The sequence below is a fragment of the Gymnoscopelus microlampas genome (assembly GCF_963454915.1).
Source record: "Gymnoscopelus microlampas genome assembly, chromosome: 4".
Taxonomy (NCBI): domain Eukaryota; kingdom Metazoa; phylum Chordata; class Actinopteri; order Myctophiformes; family Myctophidae; genus Gymnoscopelus; species Gymnoscopelus microlampas.
The window spans coordinates 19,982,501-20,002,011 of NC_139941.1; the positions used below are offsets into that span (position 1 = coordinate 19,982,501).

General features: G+C 41.4%; 1 protein-coding gene across 1 annotated transcript; it reads right to left on the minus strand.

Moving 5' to 3' along the window:
- Position 1: 1 nt before the first annotated feature.
- Positions 2-18,804, minus strand: LOC311044009 (post-GPI attachment to proteins factor 6-like; the record flags this gene model as incomplete). The annotated part of the gene is made up of 5 exons (XM_084055432.1): positions 2-88; positions 2,962-3,169; positions 4,913-5,102; positions 18,103-18,208; positions 18,772-18,804. Coding segments are annotated over 5 exons (624 nt in total), but the record flags the coding sequence as incomplete, so codon positions are not given.
- Between the last annotated feature and the right edge of the window lie 707 nt (positions 18,805-19,511).

Below are 19,511 nucleotides of genomic sequence, written 5' to 3' on the forward strand. Positions count from 1 at the left end.
AGTATCCAGGATACAGCACTGAAATCCCGATAAGCCTCTGGACAATGAGCTGAGGCTGGAATAGATACTGGCACTCTTCATATAGACCCTAAAGGGAAGAGAGAACGATAGTTATGAAAGTAGTACAGTAGGTCATCATCAGATATTGAACACTTCAAAAAGATCTTGGTTATACAGTTTCTCAGCCTCCTGAATTAGTTTCCCTCTGTCCATCTTGCCCTATTTCCCAGTGTGGTATTCACGCTGCCTTTAAAGTGATGTCAAATGGAATTCCATAATACTGGAGGATGGAGAAGAACAGATTGAGCATGAATCAGGAGGCTGGCCGGTATGTTCAAAATAATAATCCTCATGTTAATCGATGCATTAATCTAAACGGACCTTTACGAGTGCATTTTTACTTTCGTACTCTCTCAGAGTTAAAGGGTGATGAAACCCTGCACTGATTGTGTAGTTTGTTTTCTAGTTGAGGTTAAAAACTACAGAAGGGTTAAACCATGGCAGGTTGCTGACCTTATAGTACTCTGTGATCTAAGGAACACAGCTGCAGCTAATCAAATCAATAATGGGTGTGTTAGATTTGGGTATGCCAATATGCGTTGTCAATACTGTTCACTATTGTCTTTGCTTGCCCATTGGCACCCCCATGGCTCCCCCATGGGTCTGGACATATTTACATTTAACACACCAATTATTAAATTGATTAGCTGCAGCTGTATTAGCCTGCCAAGGGCAGAAACTCTCCATGTTTCAACTTTAAGTTTTTTTTTTTCATAAATGAATGCCCTACTTTATTGTACAAAAGTGTTGCACAAAAGTAGCGAGAATAGCCAATCTACAAGCTCACTGTGAGCTTGTATGGTATTTTCGAAAACATTTTTTTAAAGTAAAAGTGGTTAAATCTGACTGTGGCTTTTATAAATATATAACCAATGAAAAGTATTAGCTAGAGCTTGTGACTAATAACTACATTGGATCCACTGGAGCACAGGTTCTTTTTCCATTTACTGAAAAGTAACGGTTTTGGACATACAAGGTTTACACCCGACAGCCACGATATCTATTAACACTTAGGTAATCCACAGCAAAAAGGACACAGTGGAGTGTCAAATGAGCTCCAGCGTTCATAGCGAGTGATCACAGGCCTCCATGCTCCCTTCACTCCAGTGTCACGTCATCTGAACAGGAGGTGCTAGCCGCGTGACCCGCTGATTTATTACACCCTGTCAGCCAGGCCGGCGGGTGTGGCCTGAACATCATGTTGCGTTTCCATGTAGATCATAAAACAGGTTAGATCCTCACAAAATGATGGATTAGAGACGGAGAGAAAACAAAGGCCTGCACCACGCTTGTCTCTGAGGTGTTGCGGTGCTTCTGGCCCGCTCTCTCCTCGTCGCCAGTATAACTTCATGATGCATGTGACCCAGTTAATGGTGTGTTCAGACATAATGTGCATTTTGGCCATTCGGCGTGAAATGTTAATCAGGCCCAGGGCCAACCTTTGCACCACGTTTTGTGCAACAGACAGACAGACAGACAGACAGACAGACGCAAAAACATTACCTCACTGGCAGCGGTGTTGTGAGTGTTTCACTCTAAAGTGATCTCAGACAGCTCAGCTAGTGAAGATTTTAAGGTTAACTGTAAAGTCATAGAGAATGATCTGCCCCTCACCCTATAAAAATAACCCCATCCTCACATCCCTTTCTACAGTTCAGACGTACCAAATGTGTCTATTCAATCTCAACCCCATCCAGTATGAAGTCATTCCTTTGTATTTAACAACTTCTTGAGCTATATATATTTTGTCGTATGAAGTTGCGAAAATAGCCGATTGGCAAAAACAGCCAATCTAAAGCTCATGTGTTATGAACTAAATTTCACACATTTTGAATAGTCAATAATAGTTACCTGGAGGACGTATTGTCTTATTCAACATTCGACTCCCCATCCTGATTCAAACCTACCCTAAAAGAGCACATGTCTGCAAATTGCAACAGGACCTATATAAGTCTTCTAGCTTGCCACCAGAGAGTACTGTCAGCAAGCCGAGAGTCTGTAAATATACCTTTTATTGCTCCTGGTATTGATGATGATTTGTATTGTGCAATTTTTTTATAAAGTATTCAATCAATCAATGAAAAACATTCCCCGCTGACAGGCATTGACCTGGGGGTAGGTAGATTTTTTAGAACTTTCTACTATAATGACATGCATGATGGCAGGTTTAAAGTAGTTAATGTTGACGGACATTATGGCTTTGCAAAGACATTATGCCAACACGCATATGAATCATATTGTAGTCTTGACAGCGTTTGGGAATCATTGCAGATGCACTTTTGAACTGTGCTGCAGTAAGCGGCAGCCTCCAGGGAAGCACGGCCCAACACTACAGCAGTGATAAATTTGGTTCAAACAATTATGCAGGTGTGTGTGTGTGTGTGTGTGTGTGTGTGTGTGTGTGTGTGTGTGTGTGTGTGTGTGTGTGTGTGTGTGTGTGTGTGTGTGTGTGTGTGTGTGTGTGTGTGTGTGTGTGCGCTCGTGCGCGCACGCTGTAAGGTAAATATGATGAGGAAGAAATGGATGATGCCATGCTGCAGGTTTTAGCCGTGCTTAAGACCTATATACTTCGTTGTAAGAGGAATAGCAAAAATATCCGATCTACAAAGCTCACAACATGTCACATCGTGATGCCTTGTGAGCTTGTAGATCTGCTATTTTTAAAACGTTTTACGATTTTTTTATTACATTAAAAAAATGAATTTATTTTTATTAAAAGTGTCATCTCCACTGACATGCCCAGAATAGACGACATTTTGAAAGTCCAAGATGGTTAGATTACTTAAATAATTTTTCCAAGAATCTTTTGGTATCATATGAAAGGGATTTTGTAAGATTGTCTTAAACTACCAGATCCTATTCACCAAAAAAACATTTGTGACATTTTGTGATTAAGTTCACCTTGACTGAGATCTTCCCTTCGTCCTTAGGCAAATGGGCTGCCAAGAACCAGTCCCCAGGCAGCGGGCTGGTCACATTGAACGCCCCCGTGGTACGGTTTGGAAGTGTCCAGGTCAGAGTGACAGCAAATGACCCTGGGATGACTGTGTCCCGGGGAAAATGTGTGTAGAGGGGATTGATGACAGGCGGTGCCCCAGACCTGAAGTACCTATGAATCACAGAGACAAAGCTCTATTTCAATTCCCTGTTACTGGGGCTTATGGCTTCTTCACAGTAATTGGTATGGAATCAATTGAGCTATGGCAAAACAAACCTGTCTCTCAGAAAGCTAAGGTATTGCTGTAAGGATATTCAGAAAAGTAGAGCACACACATCCGATCTGGTAAACAGGGCTATATACGGAGAATCAAGATAAAGTGAGTCCACACTGTGGTTATTGACAATCAACAATTCAATAGGGATCTAAGTGTTAATGCCTCATTTCTACTTGGTTGTTCACCAAATTGCACACAGAAAATAGCTGATCTACAAGCTCGCAGTCACAACACATCGCAGCGTGAGTTTGTGAACTTGTAGATCAGTTATTTTCGCTGTACGACACCGGCGGGCAAGTAACTATAACTCACCCTTATGCATAGCCAACAATATCTAGCCTGGGACCAGACGAATCTGCGAGTGCAAAAAAAAATTGCACTCTGCGATTTGGGTCTGGCACCGCTCCATAGAGAATCCATTTCCTGTTCCAGAAGACGTGGGGCACCAATCAGGGCCCAGTATTCGAATATGGGCGACTGTAATTGGTAGTTGGTTGTAGGTCTAACCAATTGCGTCAAGGGACATTGTTTTGATCCCGCCCCTTGGGAAACAAAACGTCCTCATGGAAGCACCAGACTCATATTCACGCAGTGATATAGTCTAGCTACGCCAGGCTAAACAATATCATCATGTACAGTATGGTAACATATCAATAAATATGAATCAATCATTATAGAGCACCAAAGTCCTGACGTCACTGCCAGTAGAGGGCGCTTTCCGCAGGTTCATGGCTTTACTTTTTGTATTAATATCCTCATTGGGGAATCTTAGATCGCTTCATATAAGAACTGTGTTCCAAAAATAAACACACCACCCTGGCGTTTTTACTCATAAACTAAAGGTGTAAATGTACACATTTACCCAAAGAGTAACACAATATAAACACTAGAAACGAGACAAACAACCCAAAGACTACATTTCCCATGAACGCGGCCGCTGTGGGGACAGTGGTTTCAGACCCGGAAGTAGTAATTCTTAAGGCTTTTAAGGCAGAATTAATTCCATTTTAGCCAGAAACAGGCTGTATCAAATATGAATGAATATCATAAACGATGCAGAGCCACCCCCTGACAAAAACGCCAGGGTGGTGTGTTTATGTTTGGAACACAGTTCTTATATGACGTGATCTAAGATTCCCAAATGGGGATTTCAACACAAAAAATAAAGCCACAAACCCGTGGAACAGCGCCCTCTAGTGGCAGTGACGTCAGACTTCGGTGCTCTATTATAACCTTTTTATCTAATTATGCCCCCATTTTTCACAAGAGCACAGGGAGTCTGAGGTGTCCAGATCAGCTACATGTGCTTGCATCACAAACATTACAAATAAGAAATGGACATGCGAGATAAAATGCAGCTATTGATTCAAGCAACACTTCCTTCCAACAATATCAGCTGAAACTAGACATTCTTATCGACCAAATTCTGTGTGTACGATCTAAAGAGAGATGAGTTAGTAAGTTAATGGCACTTCAAAAGCTTTGTGAAAAAAGGCTTTTTTTGGAGGCCATTAGTGGATTTACAGCCCACCTCGAAAACACCTTTGTGACTCTTAATTAACAACAGTAACACCTGGCTTATTTTGATTTAAGGTTGTTTCACACGCACGCATGCACGCACGCACGCACACACTTACACAGTCACATTGCGGTCTGGGCAGCTGTCTCCAAAAGTGCCCCCTTGCTCCTTGAAGGTGATGAGGTTCCATACGGCCATCATGGTGTCATCAGGCACATTGAAGTGGAACAGTTCCACACTGGCGAAGGAGTTGAAAGCGTTCAGCTTACGAGGCGTACGGGTGAAATAATCAGTCACAAAAAGGCAATCTGTGGGACAGAGTGAGAGAGCAACATTGACTGTGAATACTTTAGAGCCTGACCAATGCCAGATATTTGGGTCCGATGTCCATCCCGATTTAAGAGTTTTAGACCACCGATTACCAATGTCTTCACCAATATTTTGTTATTAAGTGCAACATCTTGAAATCTATTTGAAATCTTATATTTGATCAAATGTTCTATTTGGGAATTTTTTAATTAAGATATTTAGGCCACTATGCAGCCTTTACATCTAGTAAATCTGAGTTTCAGGCCTTTTCATGGCCTGAAAATCCAGTAGCACTGTAGACTTTTATAGATTAAATGTAAACTTAAATATATGAAAGGATCATTTAACTTACATTTAAAAAATGAACAAGCAAAAACATAAATATAAAACACATAATTAACATTATTTGATTTAAATAAATACATAAATGAAAAATGACCGAGCTATAGAATATCTGTGAAGGTTCAACTTGTGGAGCTGGTGGTGTTGGTGGTGGTGGTGGTGTGTGTGTGTGTGTGTGTGTGTGTGTGTGTGTGTGTGTGTGTGTGTGTGTGTGTGTGTGTGTGTGTGTGTGTGTGTGTGTGTGTGTGTGTGTGTGTGTGTGTGTGTGTGTGTGTGTGTGTGTGTGTGTGTGTGTGTGTGTGTGTGTGTGTGTGCGTGTGTGCGCGTGCGTGCGCGCGCGCGCGCGTTGGGGTACAGTTATGCAGGCTCACTCACGTCCTGCATTATGTCAAATCCTTGGATTACATCCACTGAAGGCTCTGCATAAGAGCGAGCGGAACTAGTGGCAGGTGTAATCTGCCACATTACCGACATGAGCTTGGCCCGACACTGAGCACACGCCCAGCGGGAGGACAGAAGGCAGGGTGAAAACGAGTGTGAGTCAGTTCATTATGAACACATTTCTCTAAGGTAGCTGCTATCACACAGAGACACACAACAACAGAACTGGGGATATGGGGAGGGAAACATGGAGCAGCATATCTAAGATATGGGGATTGGCTATAACATTTCATCATCGTGGGAGAGCATTTTCCAGCATTGCAGTCTAAACCTACGTTTTCTTTTGGAATGAGGTATTAGTGCGGCTTAGTACAAGCACCTGAAGGTTTATTTATCATGCCTGAAACTTGAATCCATTTAGAAGGCGCAGGCCCAAAATCATATAGGAATTATGTGTACTGCATGTGAATCATATATGAATATCAAAGCTCACAGTACACTTAAAATACATCTTCAGCGTAAATGTGTCCATTTGTAACTCTGAGACTGTACAAATGTAACCGGTCAGAGTTCAATTAACACTGAGTATTGTACTGTGTACCAGTACTTTTATTTCAACCACTGGTTTGGCATTGTCATTTTCTTTAAAAGGATCCCTGGCTAGTAAGCCAAATATGCCTTAATACATTATAATTGCCCTCTATAACTAAAATAAAAAATGTAAAACACCTTCAATATTTTATTTATTTTAGAATCAGTTCATCTTTTACACAAGAGGGGCAATGCACGTTTAAAGTTGATGATGTATTTTGTCCATGTTAATTGTTTTATGTGTTCACATACATTCCATAAATTCCATAGGCTAGACCACACATGGACAAATGACATCATCAACTTGCGACTGGCATTTCCCCTATTGAGTGAATGATTAACTATTTCTAAAATAAATACAATATTTAAGGTGTTTTTAATTTGACATTTTAGTTATAGAGGACAATTATAATGTATTAAGCAAATGTGGCTTATTAGCTAGGGATCCTTTTAATAATACCAAAGCAGGAACAACACAAGTGGCCTTCTAGAAAGATGTAGGCGTGAATGTGTAATGGTGCGTGATTCTTGAACGCACAATGTGAGTGAGTGTGAGTTGTAGTAAAAGGGAAAAAAGTGCCTCTGCTCGGCTCCTCTCTCCCACACTATTACGAGACCTCAGAGCTGCCTGTATATTTCAACTATGGCAGTAGCCTTGAGAGCAAGGAAGCAGAAAGGCAGATGAATAAAGCAATCTTGCTGTCAAGTGGTAACGACTAATCCCATACGACGCTCACTACCCATCATTCCATCTAAACCTCCCTGAGTCTGTTTCATGCTGTACGAGTTATCTCTGCTGGTATTTACACTTTAATGTGGTCTTTACACTTTCATGTGGGTTTTACACCATAGACTACCAGGGTTGAGAGTACCGTAATCATTATGTGTTAGGTATTACAGTAATTAAATTAGAAAATACAAACTAAGATAAAATGTTAATTTAACCACTCAATCTCTATACTTAGTTGTCCGGAGTCCCCCAATGCTCTATACTAGGCCCCCTCCTTTTTTCCCTTTACAACAAATCTCTTTGCCGAAAATAGCTGATCTACAGTACAAGCTCACAACGCATAGCAAGCTTGTAGAACCAAATATTTGCCTCAGAATAGGAACGCTATTGTGGTTAAAGGACCATACACATTTCTTTTTTTAATTTTCTTTGGCATGTTTAGCCCATTGACTATGAATCATGTACATTTTACATTACAGCAGATACATTTAAATCAACTTGCAGAGACTTGACACTTGCTTGAAATAGGTACAGCACAGTGAACTTATGTTGCCTTCATTGTCTGTCAAAGTTACATTATCTTGCTACTGCATATCTGCTAAATGAAGCTGAAATGCAGTTGATTGGTTTGAAATGTCGAGCCAAAAATTGTCCCCGGAGAAAAGTTTTATGAATGAAATTCAATATTCAAATGTACATTGACTTCTTCCTGGTGACATGAGCATTAGCCAGATAAATCCATTATAAAAAAAGAACAAAAGGGAAAGACACAGCAACTATTCCAAAATGTGGTCTAGTGTGGAAAAGTGTGGCCAGTAACGTAAAGTATACTTGAATTGTACTAGTCAGTGATGTTAAGTATACTTCAATTGTAGTCAGTGATGTAAAGTATACTTGATTTGTAGTCAATGCGTTAAACATGCAAAAATAACAGTATTGTCCTTTCAATTAATATTCAGTGGATTTAGTTGCAAACCACAAACAAATATTACATTGCTGAGTAATTACTTAAGGATCATAATAGTTTATTGAAGGCTCTCTTCCTATTATTTCATACACCACTGGAAGGGATGGCTGATGCATTGCAATATTCAGAGGTAACATTTAACAAATAAAAGTTTTGTTGAGATTAGTCTGCCATTTTAGTTGGTCAAATGTAACATAATATTTGATATTCAAATCTGTTCAGCTGTTTATGAACACAGTGACAGATGAACACTTGAGAATTGTCAACAGCATTGCATGCCACAGAAAGGTTATGGAAATGTCATGGAATTTGGTCAGGCAGATATGTACTTATATTGTAAGCCATACTGTATGTATCAGTGTGCCAAAAATGTATTCAGGTACTTGTTGGTGCTGCCTTAATGAAGTCATTTTAATTTTTGATGAGGGAAGGAGAGTGCCTTGGCATTCCCCCAACGTGGTTTTGCCTTTAGCAGCCCCTCCTGTGAGCTCTCCCTGAGCACTATTTTACACTTGTTTAGGTCTACCTTTGGCAGGCTGCTGCTGTTTGTCATTTGTACGGTACAGTAGATTTAGTGTTTGAATCGATAGTTGCAGGGTAACCATCTACATCCATCCAACGATGTCTGGTGATATAAATGTACCAGGCACAGCTACACCGGGTCTGCCAGAGGACAGCAACGCCCCCAGTGTCCACCTGGGACTAATTAACAATTCCCTCTGTGACTGGAGCTAGCATGAAATGTATGGACGCTATGGATTTATTTTTCCCAAAGAGCATTGTGGGTGCCGTTTCATGTTGGGGGAACTAATGAGAAATGTCCTTAAATATATAATAAATAAATAAATTCAATAGGAAATTCCGCCAGGCAAAGGAATGTTTAAAAAGACTTTGAGTTTGAATAATTTAAACTCATCAAATGAACTCACAAAGCACACAGAAAAATCCTCAACCCTCAATTATCAGCTCGTCCATGTCATTTTTTAAAAAACAGGTCAATTTCTACACTCAATTAAATTAGCACTAAGAATATTTCTGTGCAGTTAGTTCACAGTTTATCTGTGCCAGTCGCTTATAGAAACAGTCACACAGTGACAGTAGCAATCTGTTAATTAATGTAGGTTGATGTGCAAACCATGTACTCAGGGACAGGCAGGGTTAGCTACGGTAGACTCCGGATGCTAATATTTGCAGTCTGCCTTTATGATGCCTTTTTGATGATAAATGTGATTTGCATGGAATATTAATTTCATGTGATAGTGTATACTTTTCCCACACAGATATATGATTATTCTGGGGTTCTGGGAAGGCCAAACATTCATTTATACAGCCACGCCATTTGAACAGCCAGTTTAACCTCTAATAAGCTTTTATATTTAAAAAAAATGTTTTGCTCTCATTTGAATAACATAAGGAGTTATTTACTAATTTCTCATATATTGTTTGTTCTTTCTTTCTTTCTTCCCGTCCATACTGTAGCACCAGCGCTGTTGTACAAGCCAACAGAATCCCCGGTTCTGGTTCTATAAAGTGGTTTCGTTAAGTATTTATGATGCACCTAGGTGCTCAGACAGCTGTATTGCAGAATGTCAGTGATAGGGAGAGGAATGTCTCATACAGGATGTGTCACAAATCAGTTACAACCCACAGGCTTGTCACTCACCGTTACCAAAATTATGAACTCCCACACAGCCCAACAGGTTTGCATCGGAAGCCTTTGCTATTACATTCATGATTTCCTGTCCTTCTGCAATGATACCTCCTTCGCTACGGTTTCTCCCCCTCTGACTGTGTAGTTACAAGGCAGTGAGTGACATGCCGTCATGTGGTTAAGTATAGTCAGAGGGCTGACAACAAATACCCTGAATAAAACACACAAAACACTTTTTTCTTTTACTGTTGTCATCTATTGTATATTTAATGGACTATGCTCCACTTTACATACTGTATACATATATAGTCTATAATATATCACAGCATTGTCTTTATTCCCTCAAGGATTGCACACGGTTTGTCAACCATAAATGCCATATGTATAACAGAGATGCCGTGGAGATGATATCATTACCTGACATTCAACATTACAGCAGTCTGCAAATGGTGTATTGTCAATCAACCACACTGTGTTTCCATTATCCATTGTTCTGCCAGAGCAACTTCATCAACACAAGCATTTTAACCACTCTCTATACTAAGTCAAATCATATTCAATGTGTTGACATTGAGACAGAGCCTGGCTGGCGAGGCTAGTAATGTACTTAGTGCTCTCTTTTTTCCCTCTACACCAAATATCTCCAGCGAAAAACAGAAGCTCACAACGTGCCACATGGCGATACATTATGAGCTTGTAGATCTGCATTTTTTGCCAAATGTTCACCTCCTAATAGGGATGCTAGGGTTAATAGGCATGCCTATTCATAATTGGACAAATATTCACATCAATTTGATTTGCAACTCTGACAGTGTACTGTACCACTTTGTAGTAAACCTGAACAGCACTGCATCATTATACTGTACTTGAATTAATTTGATGCATTTCAATAGCAAATTTGGCAACAGATGGTGTGCTAGGCTGTATAGAGGCACATTTAGAACAAGCTTTTTAGCTGTATTCAATCATCAAAACAAACTGAGCTGTCTGAATGACCTCCATTCTCAACCTGAGCCAATTAGATTCTGATGAAGATAGTGATATCTAATCTTGGCATTCAATATCGCATATTGGATAGAAGAACAGGTGGTACACATGCAGAGGAGTAAGCCCACTTGAATATCATCTCACATTTCAAATGTAGAGGAATTAAAATAACATTTTCAAGGAATATGATCAATCTGGAATCTGTATGGCTGTATATCAATATGCCATCATTCTATTGTAACAATTAGATTAGGACACTCACTGTCTGATGACCTCTGCATGGTAAGTTAAACAGGCTACCCCCCAAACAACAAAACAAAAGAACATCCATAGACACAAAGCAGACACTATAGTTCTTGGGTCCCTCAGGATGTGCCAGTGCACTAGACTACATTAACTGTCAATTACTGTATCACTCCATCTAGTGTTTTAAGTAACTTGATGGCATGAAGAACAAAGGCCTTGCTTTTTACTCATCTGGCAATCACATCACGAGGACTGTGACCTACAGTACTGTATAGACACTTCCATAAAAACGCTACAGTCCTCAGTAACAGCTCCAAGAAAAGCAGGAGAAAGAGACAGTAAAATAAATGGGGGAAACTGAGAGGGAGAAAGATATGAGTGTTAAAAGAGAGCGACTGTTGCGCGCACAATACCGTTTGGAGACATACTAGCTGTTCATCTTTACCCGAGTCAACAACACACATGAAACAGTTCTTCTTGTCCAGTTCACACACTTGGAATAGCAGCCTCGTTGGTTATAGGTGGAGGCCTATGCTATAGACATTTTATTTTGTGCCTATGGCAACCGAAAAACGAGAACTGAATTTATGACATTCTTAGTTATAAATCAAGCAGAGCCATTAAAAAAAAATACAATTATTGCTTCACATTATTTTGTTGCCACAAGCCTATTCAATAATGTAGCCCACAGCCAATAAAGCATCTGTCAATTATGCTGTTGCCATTATTAATCGCAATCCGTCCACGCGTCACGTAATTAAACAGTCTTCCCTGATCCAAGTGTTTTTTTTAGGATGCCTGTTGGAAATAAACACTGGCCACTGAGGTGCAGTAGACTACACGCTATAGACAGGCGGAATGGGAATCATTGTGCGTGTATAGGAACGATATCAGCACCCGACAAAGAACAGCTCCTCGAGGAGCTGTTCTTTGTTGGGGTGCTGAAATCGTTCCTACAAGCACAATCTAAATGAAAGCGCCGGGCATTGAACGAATCACAGTCGTATCACTCACCTACAAGAGCGCAGAGATAGGTGTAAACAAGCAAGAGGAGCTTCGGCGGGCCATATCCTAATCCCAGACGCTCCAGTTGCCACATGGTTAAAAGCTAGAATGTTTATTATGGGGCTACAGCCCGAGTGCAGTTTTCAGTCGCTTTGCTGGTCTACATTTTTTCAGATTTTGCTAAAGACCAGCTGTTTGTGTATGACGTAATTCAGACGGCGATGGGACGGCGCCTCCTCTTTTTCCTTTGATTTGACGATCTGAGGATGTCGACTTGTTTCATTGGGTCCCTGGCCCTGTCAGTCGGAGGAGAGTGCAGACGTCGATTGCACCACAAGGCTTTTCATTTCGCCGTTCGAGATGTAACACTAGGGTGAAGTGAGCGACAGAGGACCGAACAACCCCCAGAGCTGCAACCCACTGTATTCTTAGAGCCTGGGACAAAAGTTGTGGAAAATAAGTGCTCGTGTTCTCTGGTCATTTTGTATGCCCTTGAGCATGTATACTGGACTGTTTCTATGGATGGATACAGTTTACCCTGTTGGATGGTCATTGGTCACCATACTGTCTGCATTGCAGACTGCATTTGATTCCCAAAACAGAATGTTTGGACCAAGAGTGCATGTAGTGTAGGCTAATTGGAAGAAGGAAATTCTAATATATAATAATAATAGCCAATTTAGAATTTAAGACTCGATCTAAAAGATAAGGGCATTTTGAGTAAAACAATTAAATCAATAAATATGCTACCCAACAATCATTTGAAGAATTTAAAGTGGAAAACTATGTTAATTTTCGGGAGTGTTGATCTGTAGGAGTAGTATCAAAAAGTGTTTAGTAGAAAATTATATATGAAGGACATTGTATTCAGGCATGGACTTTGTGTATGAACTATACTGTTAAGTTATTGGTATTAATGTGAAGTGGCTTGTTATAGTGTAGGAGTAATGTAAAACATTTTGCAAAAATCGGTGTCCTGGTGGCGCTATGATATTCCAATGTGAAAATGGTGGCATTTCTTCCTCAGCCTAGTGGGAATGTGTGCAAAGTTTCACTACAATCGGACACTGGTTCATGATTTGAGGCATATCAGACAGACAGACAGACAGACAGACAGACAGACAGACAGACAGACAGACAGACAGACAGACAGACAGACAGACAGACAGACAGACAGACAGACAGACACACACACACACACACACACACACACACACACACACACACACACACACACACACACACACACACACACACACACACACACACACACGTTGGTAGGCTATGTATTATGGTTACTGAGTCTAAATAACCATAATATACAGTAGGCTACATACCAACATGATATATATTAATATTGAGTCATGTTGGTATGCATATTACGGTTCTGAGTCATGTTGATACGTTTGACAAATCTGCCTGCCAAATAATGAACCTTGTAGGTTTTAATTTTATTTTTTTACATATTGAATAGCATGAGACACATGCTGTAATTCTATTTCTTAACATACAAGAAATCAGTACTTGGGACAAGAATTTTGCTCATGACAGGTGAAAAAAAATGTTTCTTAGTTTAAAGACTGGGCACAGACAGCATAAATTAACTTTAAATTCCATCAATTAGGAATGCTGATATAATGTGTTAACAAACTGCACACATTTCCAATAGCCTAATCATTGGTTAGAAGGTGACAATTGCACTATCCATTTTTTTAATAAAATAAAAGATATGGGGTTGAAAATGTCTCCTTTGAGTGTCAACTGTGTGTGTGTGTGTGTGTGTGTGTGTGTGTGTTGTGTGTTGTGTGTTGTGTGTGTGTGTGTGTGTGTGTGTGTGTGTGTGTGTGTGTGTGTGTGTGTGTGTGTGTGTGTGAGAGAGTGAGAGTGAGAGAGAGAGAAGCTGGCTTGGTCCCTCCCCCACCCAGTACTCCTCCAGTGCATCATCAAGTCATGATTCAGGCACGCCTAAAAATATCCTTGGTTCACAAATGGTGAAAAACACTTTAAACTCCACAATTCAGTGTAAACTCTTTTTACACACACGTATGTTTTATATAAAGTGTAATTTAACTTCCTTTACTGGAACTTTAAATACATACTTCGTCATAAGACAGGGTCTCCTGCCTAAAATAACTGATAGCCTATTTTCGGTGAGTGACACCATCATAAAATCAAGACGTAAATTAGGTTTAGTCTAAACCCAGCAGTGCATGTTCCCCACTGTGGCCAGCTGTAGCCCAATCAAATACCATGCTTCAGTAACCATGCTAATGAGAAAACAAGTTAGGGCTTCCCTCTAACAGAGTGGCTTCCCTGTGAATCTCTGACCTCATGTGGCCAGTCTATGATGTCAATCATCTATGAAGTCAGTCGGTACTATGACGTCAGTACAATGATGTCAGTCATCTATGACGTCAGTACTATGATATCATCTCTTATGGTATCCTATTTTAGAATTGGCTTAAAGGAGGACCACGGCCACATCACTCTGACTCAGACATATCGATAAACAAACCCCATACGCCAATATATAGGAGGGACCACGGCCACGTCACTCTGACTCAGACATAACCATAAACAAACCCCATACGCCCATATATAGGAAGGACCACGGCCACGTCACTCTGACTCAGACATAACCAAAAACAAACCCCATACGCCCATATATAGGAAGGACCACGGCCACATCACTCCGACTCAGACATAACCATAAACAAACCCCATACGCCCATATATAGGAAGGACCACGGCCAAACCCGATACTCCCATAAATAGGTATGTCACTATGACTCAGACATAACCACTTCTCGGATGGCACAGTCCCCAGTGGTCAAGTGCCTGCCCATGACCACGGAGGGTGATAATTGTCACTGCACATAATCTAGTACTCTGAAAAAGCCCCAGACACTATGACTCAGACATATCGGTCGGATCGGCAGTGCGACGTATGTGTGAGGGCCACGTAGCGGTCCGAACCTCTAGTACAGTTAAAGTTCTAAAAGGTAAAGATAAAATCACAAAATTAGAGGAATATCAGGGGATTTACTCCCTTGGCGTCTACTGCCAGCATCCACTAGACATTTGGCACTGGTCAGTCCAGTAGTTTGCAAGATCTGTAGCCGACACACAGACACATAGAGGCCATACTGTAAAAACAACATACAGTACCTTCTACACAATCTAAAAAACATACCTAAAGTGCACCTAAACTAAAGCAACGATATACAGTATATTATCAAGTTCTATTTCATATAACTTGATCTTATTACTGAATACAACATTTTTATAGGTCACCACCATCATCCAGCCAGAGGTTATTTGTAATACAAGCAATGAAGCTGTCTCCGTTTTGCCCTCCTCTCCGTTCTACTCTCAGAAGCACCAGAATGAGTTGAAGGAACAGTAATGAAAACCTTTGAGACAAACCACTGTGCCTCAGTATCTGTCTCATGGGTGGGTGGGCGGTACAAGATCTGCTCGGTGCATGCAGGAAGGTGAAGCCAGGCCATAAGTGAGCGGTACAACTCACTGTAAAATCCTGCAAATGAACTAATGGAACCATGGCTCAGTATTTCATCCTTAGAGATCAAACCACTGATTTGTCATTACATGCATTAGCAATGATAATACTTATGTCAGTGTAATATTGTTGGTCAGTGATATTACAGTAACAGATGAATAATTGGTCAGATATTCCTGGTGTGTTACAAAGACACAGCTGAAAGGAGGGGGGGGGCATATAGTACACAGTAGAATCCTGAGTGTTAATTCAATTCTACAGGTCCATTTGGCTCCATGTGTACACGCAAGAGTTAAATTAACACTCAGGATTTTACAGCGTAGACAGGGAGTTATACTACTCACTTATGGCCTGCCTGCCCCCACAACCTTTATCCATGTACCAGGCAGATCTTATACCACCCACGAGAGACAGCTACAGAGGAAGAGCTGGAGGGAGATAAAGTAGTGTGCATGTGTGTTTGTGTGCATAAGCTAGTGTGTGCGTAAGTGAGTGTGTGTGTGTGTGTGTGTGTGTGTGTGTGTGTGTGTGTGTGCGCGCACTCGCGCATGTGTGCGTGTGTGGGCGGACGGTATGCAGAGGGTCAGCTCACGCACACACCATGGCTTGAGCCATTTCTCCATTTCCTGAAGTGAGGCTCTCCACAGCCGGTGTATATACTCTCTCTCTCTCTCTCTCTCTCTCTGCATTGGGGGCAGCCAGCACTGCAACAGACAATGTTCATACACCATGGTCAATGCATCCTAGGCAGCTGACTTGATAGCATACCATTTGAAAACATTCAAATGCTATGCTTCAGCTAGTCCTTGGCCAGAGTGCTCTCTGAGGATTCTTAGAGTACAGCTTTACTGAATTTTTAAGTACTCTACTGAGAGAGTGCCAGAGTGCACTCTGGCACTGGGTGCCAATTTGTGAATGTACCCACCGGGTGCACCCCATCCTGTATAATAAAGAACAAATATAAAATTGTCTTGCTCGGAATGTTTTGTTCAATATTTTGTTCATGGAATTGAGCATAATGCAGTCATGAATCAATTTATGGTTTCACACTAGAAGAAACTATAAAAGTGATACACATAATGTGTTCTCCCGCTCTCCGCAAGTGCACCGCATCCTCCGTGTGTCTTCCTACCTCTGGTCTTTAAAGGTGACAGCCGTCTCCCTCCCGCCTCCCACCAGTTATAGAAATAGAGGGGGGGCAGAAACACGGATGTGAATGAGAAAGTGATTTTGCTTGGATATTACGAATGCTGCATGGTCAAAATGAATTCAAGGTGTAAAATATGTAGGCAGCGTTGGGGGCAAATATAAAGTCTAATGCTTAATTTATACTCTGTTGTACGAAGACAGGCCCAGGAGCACCAGCCGCTATTCCCTCACCAAATTATTTATGTCACCACTACACTCAACACGTCCAAATGAATAGGACATGCATTTGCAAGTCATATTCGGCAATGACCATCACAATTTTCAAAGTGCAATTTTCCTTTCATCAGGTGTTCCAGACAGCCTCCATCTCCTAAATTATTATGTCGTTACCCAGCTCACCCCAGGCTTCAAGTCACATTATACAGCCCATAACAAGCTACTGTTTGGTCGTATTCATGGTACGAATACAGCTAAAGCTTAACCTTAATAACCATGTTTACTTTAACTGTGTGTACTACTTCTTGCATGTCCATTTCAGTGTATACTGTCGGCTTACATTTAAAAATGATTAATTTAGATTTGGATTAATGCACGCACCATGGCCATCTTGAGAGTATGTTGAGAGTCTGATTCTGACACCATTATCAGCTCTGGAATAATTATCGTTTATACTGTAGACAGAGATGCTATATTTTGCTACAATGTGTTTCTTTCAACACTTCCTGTTCTTTCCTCTTCGGCATATGCTTAACTTTTCTTGTCACAGAAAACCTCTAATCTCATCTATCCATCTAGGTCACCCTGTCACAACAGCCTTGTGGGAGGCGGACTCCGGAACTGCCAATCAGCAGTCCAGAGAGCTGAATTAATTTCAGCCTACTGTATACCTCCCTGCAGTCTCTGCAATTCCTCACTAGTCTCTCACTGAGACTTGGATAACCCAAGGGAACACTGTTACCTCTGTTGCCCTATCAGAACCCTAGAACTTCAGCCAGTCTACCGTGATTTTGGACCGAGGTAGTACTACAGGTGAACTTACTTACATCTCCGTGTGGAATTTCTGTGTTCCTAATCTTTCACTTTCCACATTTAAATTTCATGCTCTCAATTACACAAACCTGTCCCTCTTTCCATAATGGTGCTCTATCATCACCCAGGTCCACCTGGGGACTCTTATCCTTCCCAAAAGATGGCACCGCTCTCATTCTAATGTTACTTATCTACCACTCCTTATCTCCTACTCCTCCTACTCATGATGAAGCTGGTAATGTATTGAACCTAGTTTTCTTTAGAGCCTTCTCTTCATCTAACCTCTCTGTTATTTCCCATTACTTTGTAACCTTCTCCATTTCTCTCCACTCTCCCACTTAAACCTATCAAACCTCAAACTGTCACCACTCGACGAAACCTCTAAACCGCAGCTCTCGTACCGGTATCTATCCTCTGTTCCATCTCGATTCCTTCCCCTCCCCCTTTCTCTCCAGTGTTTTCCCTCTCCTCCAAGCCGACACACCTGTCCGCCAGCTCCTTGGTTATCTGAAACCCTCAGAGGTGTGAACACATCTCAGGGCGGTTGAAAGGAAGCCCCATTCAGTCCTCACTGCCTTCTGCCTCTCATTGTGCACTTTTCTTTCCTTCCTTAAAACCCCTACTCCACCGGTTCCCCCACCCCTCGTGCTGATGCTTTTCTCACCTACTTTGATAAGGTTGGTTATGAGGTCCTGGAACTGTTGTCATCCCTGGTGGTGGCATTCAAGTGGTCATCCTCCAACCTGAATGGTCAGACCTACCAGGTTTCATGGAAAGGTATACTTTCATCCCCCTGTACCCTTCCTGACCGCGGTCACTCAGGCGTTTGTACGTGGCCCCATCCTCCTACCCCTCTACACGAGACACTTCAATGGCTGTCATCTCTGCTCGCAAGGTCTATATCACTGATATGCGGAATTTACTCAAGATTTCACTTGAGTGCCTGACCTGCCTCTGCCACACAGGTTGAAGAGCAGCACATACTGTATCACTGCATGCCTATTGCCTAACTGACATCTCACATCTTCCCACCACCTCAAGCTCAACACAAACCAAGCTGCTCCTCTTACCTGTAAAGTCCTGTACCCTGCAGATCTTTCCATTGCCACTGAGAACACCCTGGTGACCACTATTCAAAACTACCAAGAACCTGGTCCCTTATACAATAACCCTAATGTAAGCGGGAAACATAGAATCCGGGGAACATAGGGGTGACCCTTCTGGTTGCTGCCCACATGCAATTCAAAACACTGGTGATGACCTACAGGTACAAGGCAATCAAGGGCATGGCATCCCCCTTACCTTCAGGACTTCCTTAGATCAGCTAAACAGAGGACATCTGTCCATGGCTTCCATACGACACCTTGGCCATTGCTCCAAGCATCCTAGACTCCTGGCTTCCAAGCTGTGGAATGACCTCCCAAACGCAGTGAGGACTGCAGACTACAAATGGCAAATGCTAATAATGTTATTTATGCTGTTTAGACAGATGCTAGGTTTGCTCAATTTACCTGGTGTCCTAGTGACTTTGTAGTAGTTTTTCTTTGCTCCAATTTCTTGACTAGGGTTTATGCCATTTATTCTGATCTTGCATTTGTAAGTTGCTGGAAAGTGTTCTGCTGAATGCTTAACTCCAAATTGTAAGGAAAGAATAAGATGCAAGGTCCTACCCTACAGGTTGATCAGGGTGCCTTGAGTAGGGGTGTTGAACTATGAGGAATAGGTACACACGACACGTTAACCAATTAAAACTGGGAAAGCATCAGTGTCATTTTAGATTTTTGTGTTGGCTATTTGATAAATTTTTATC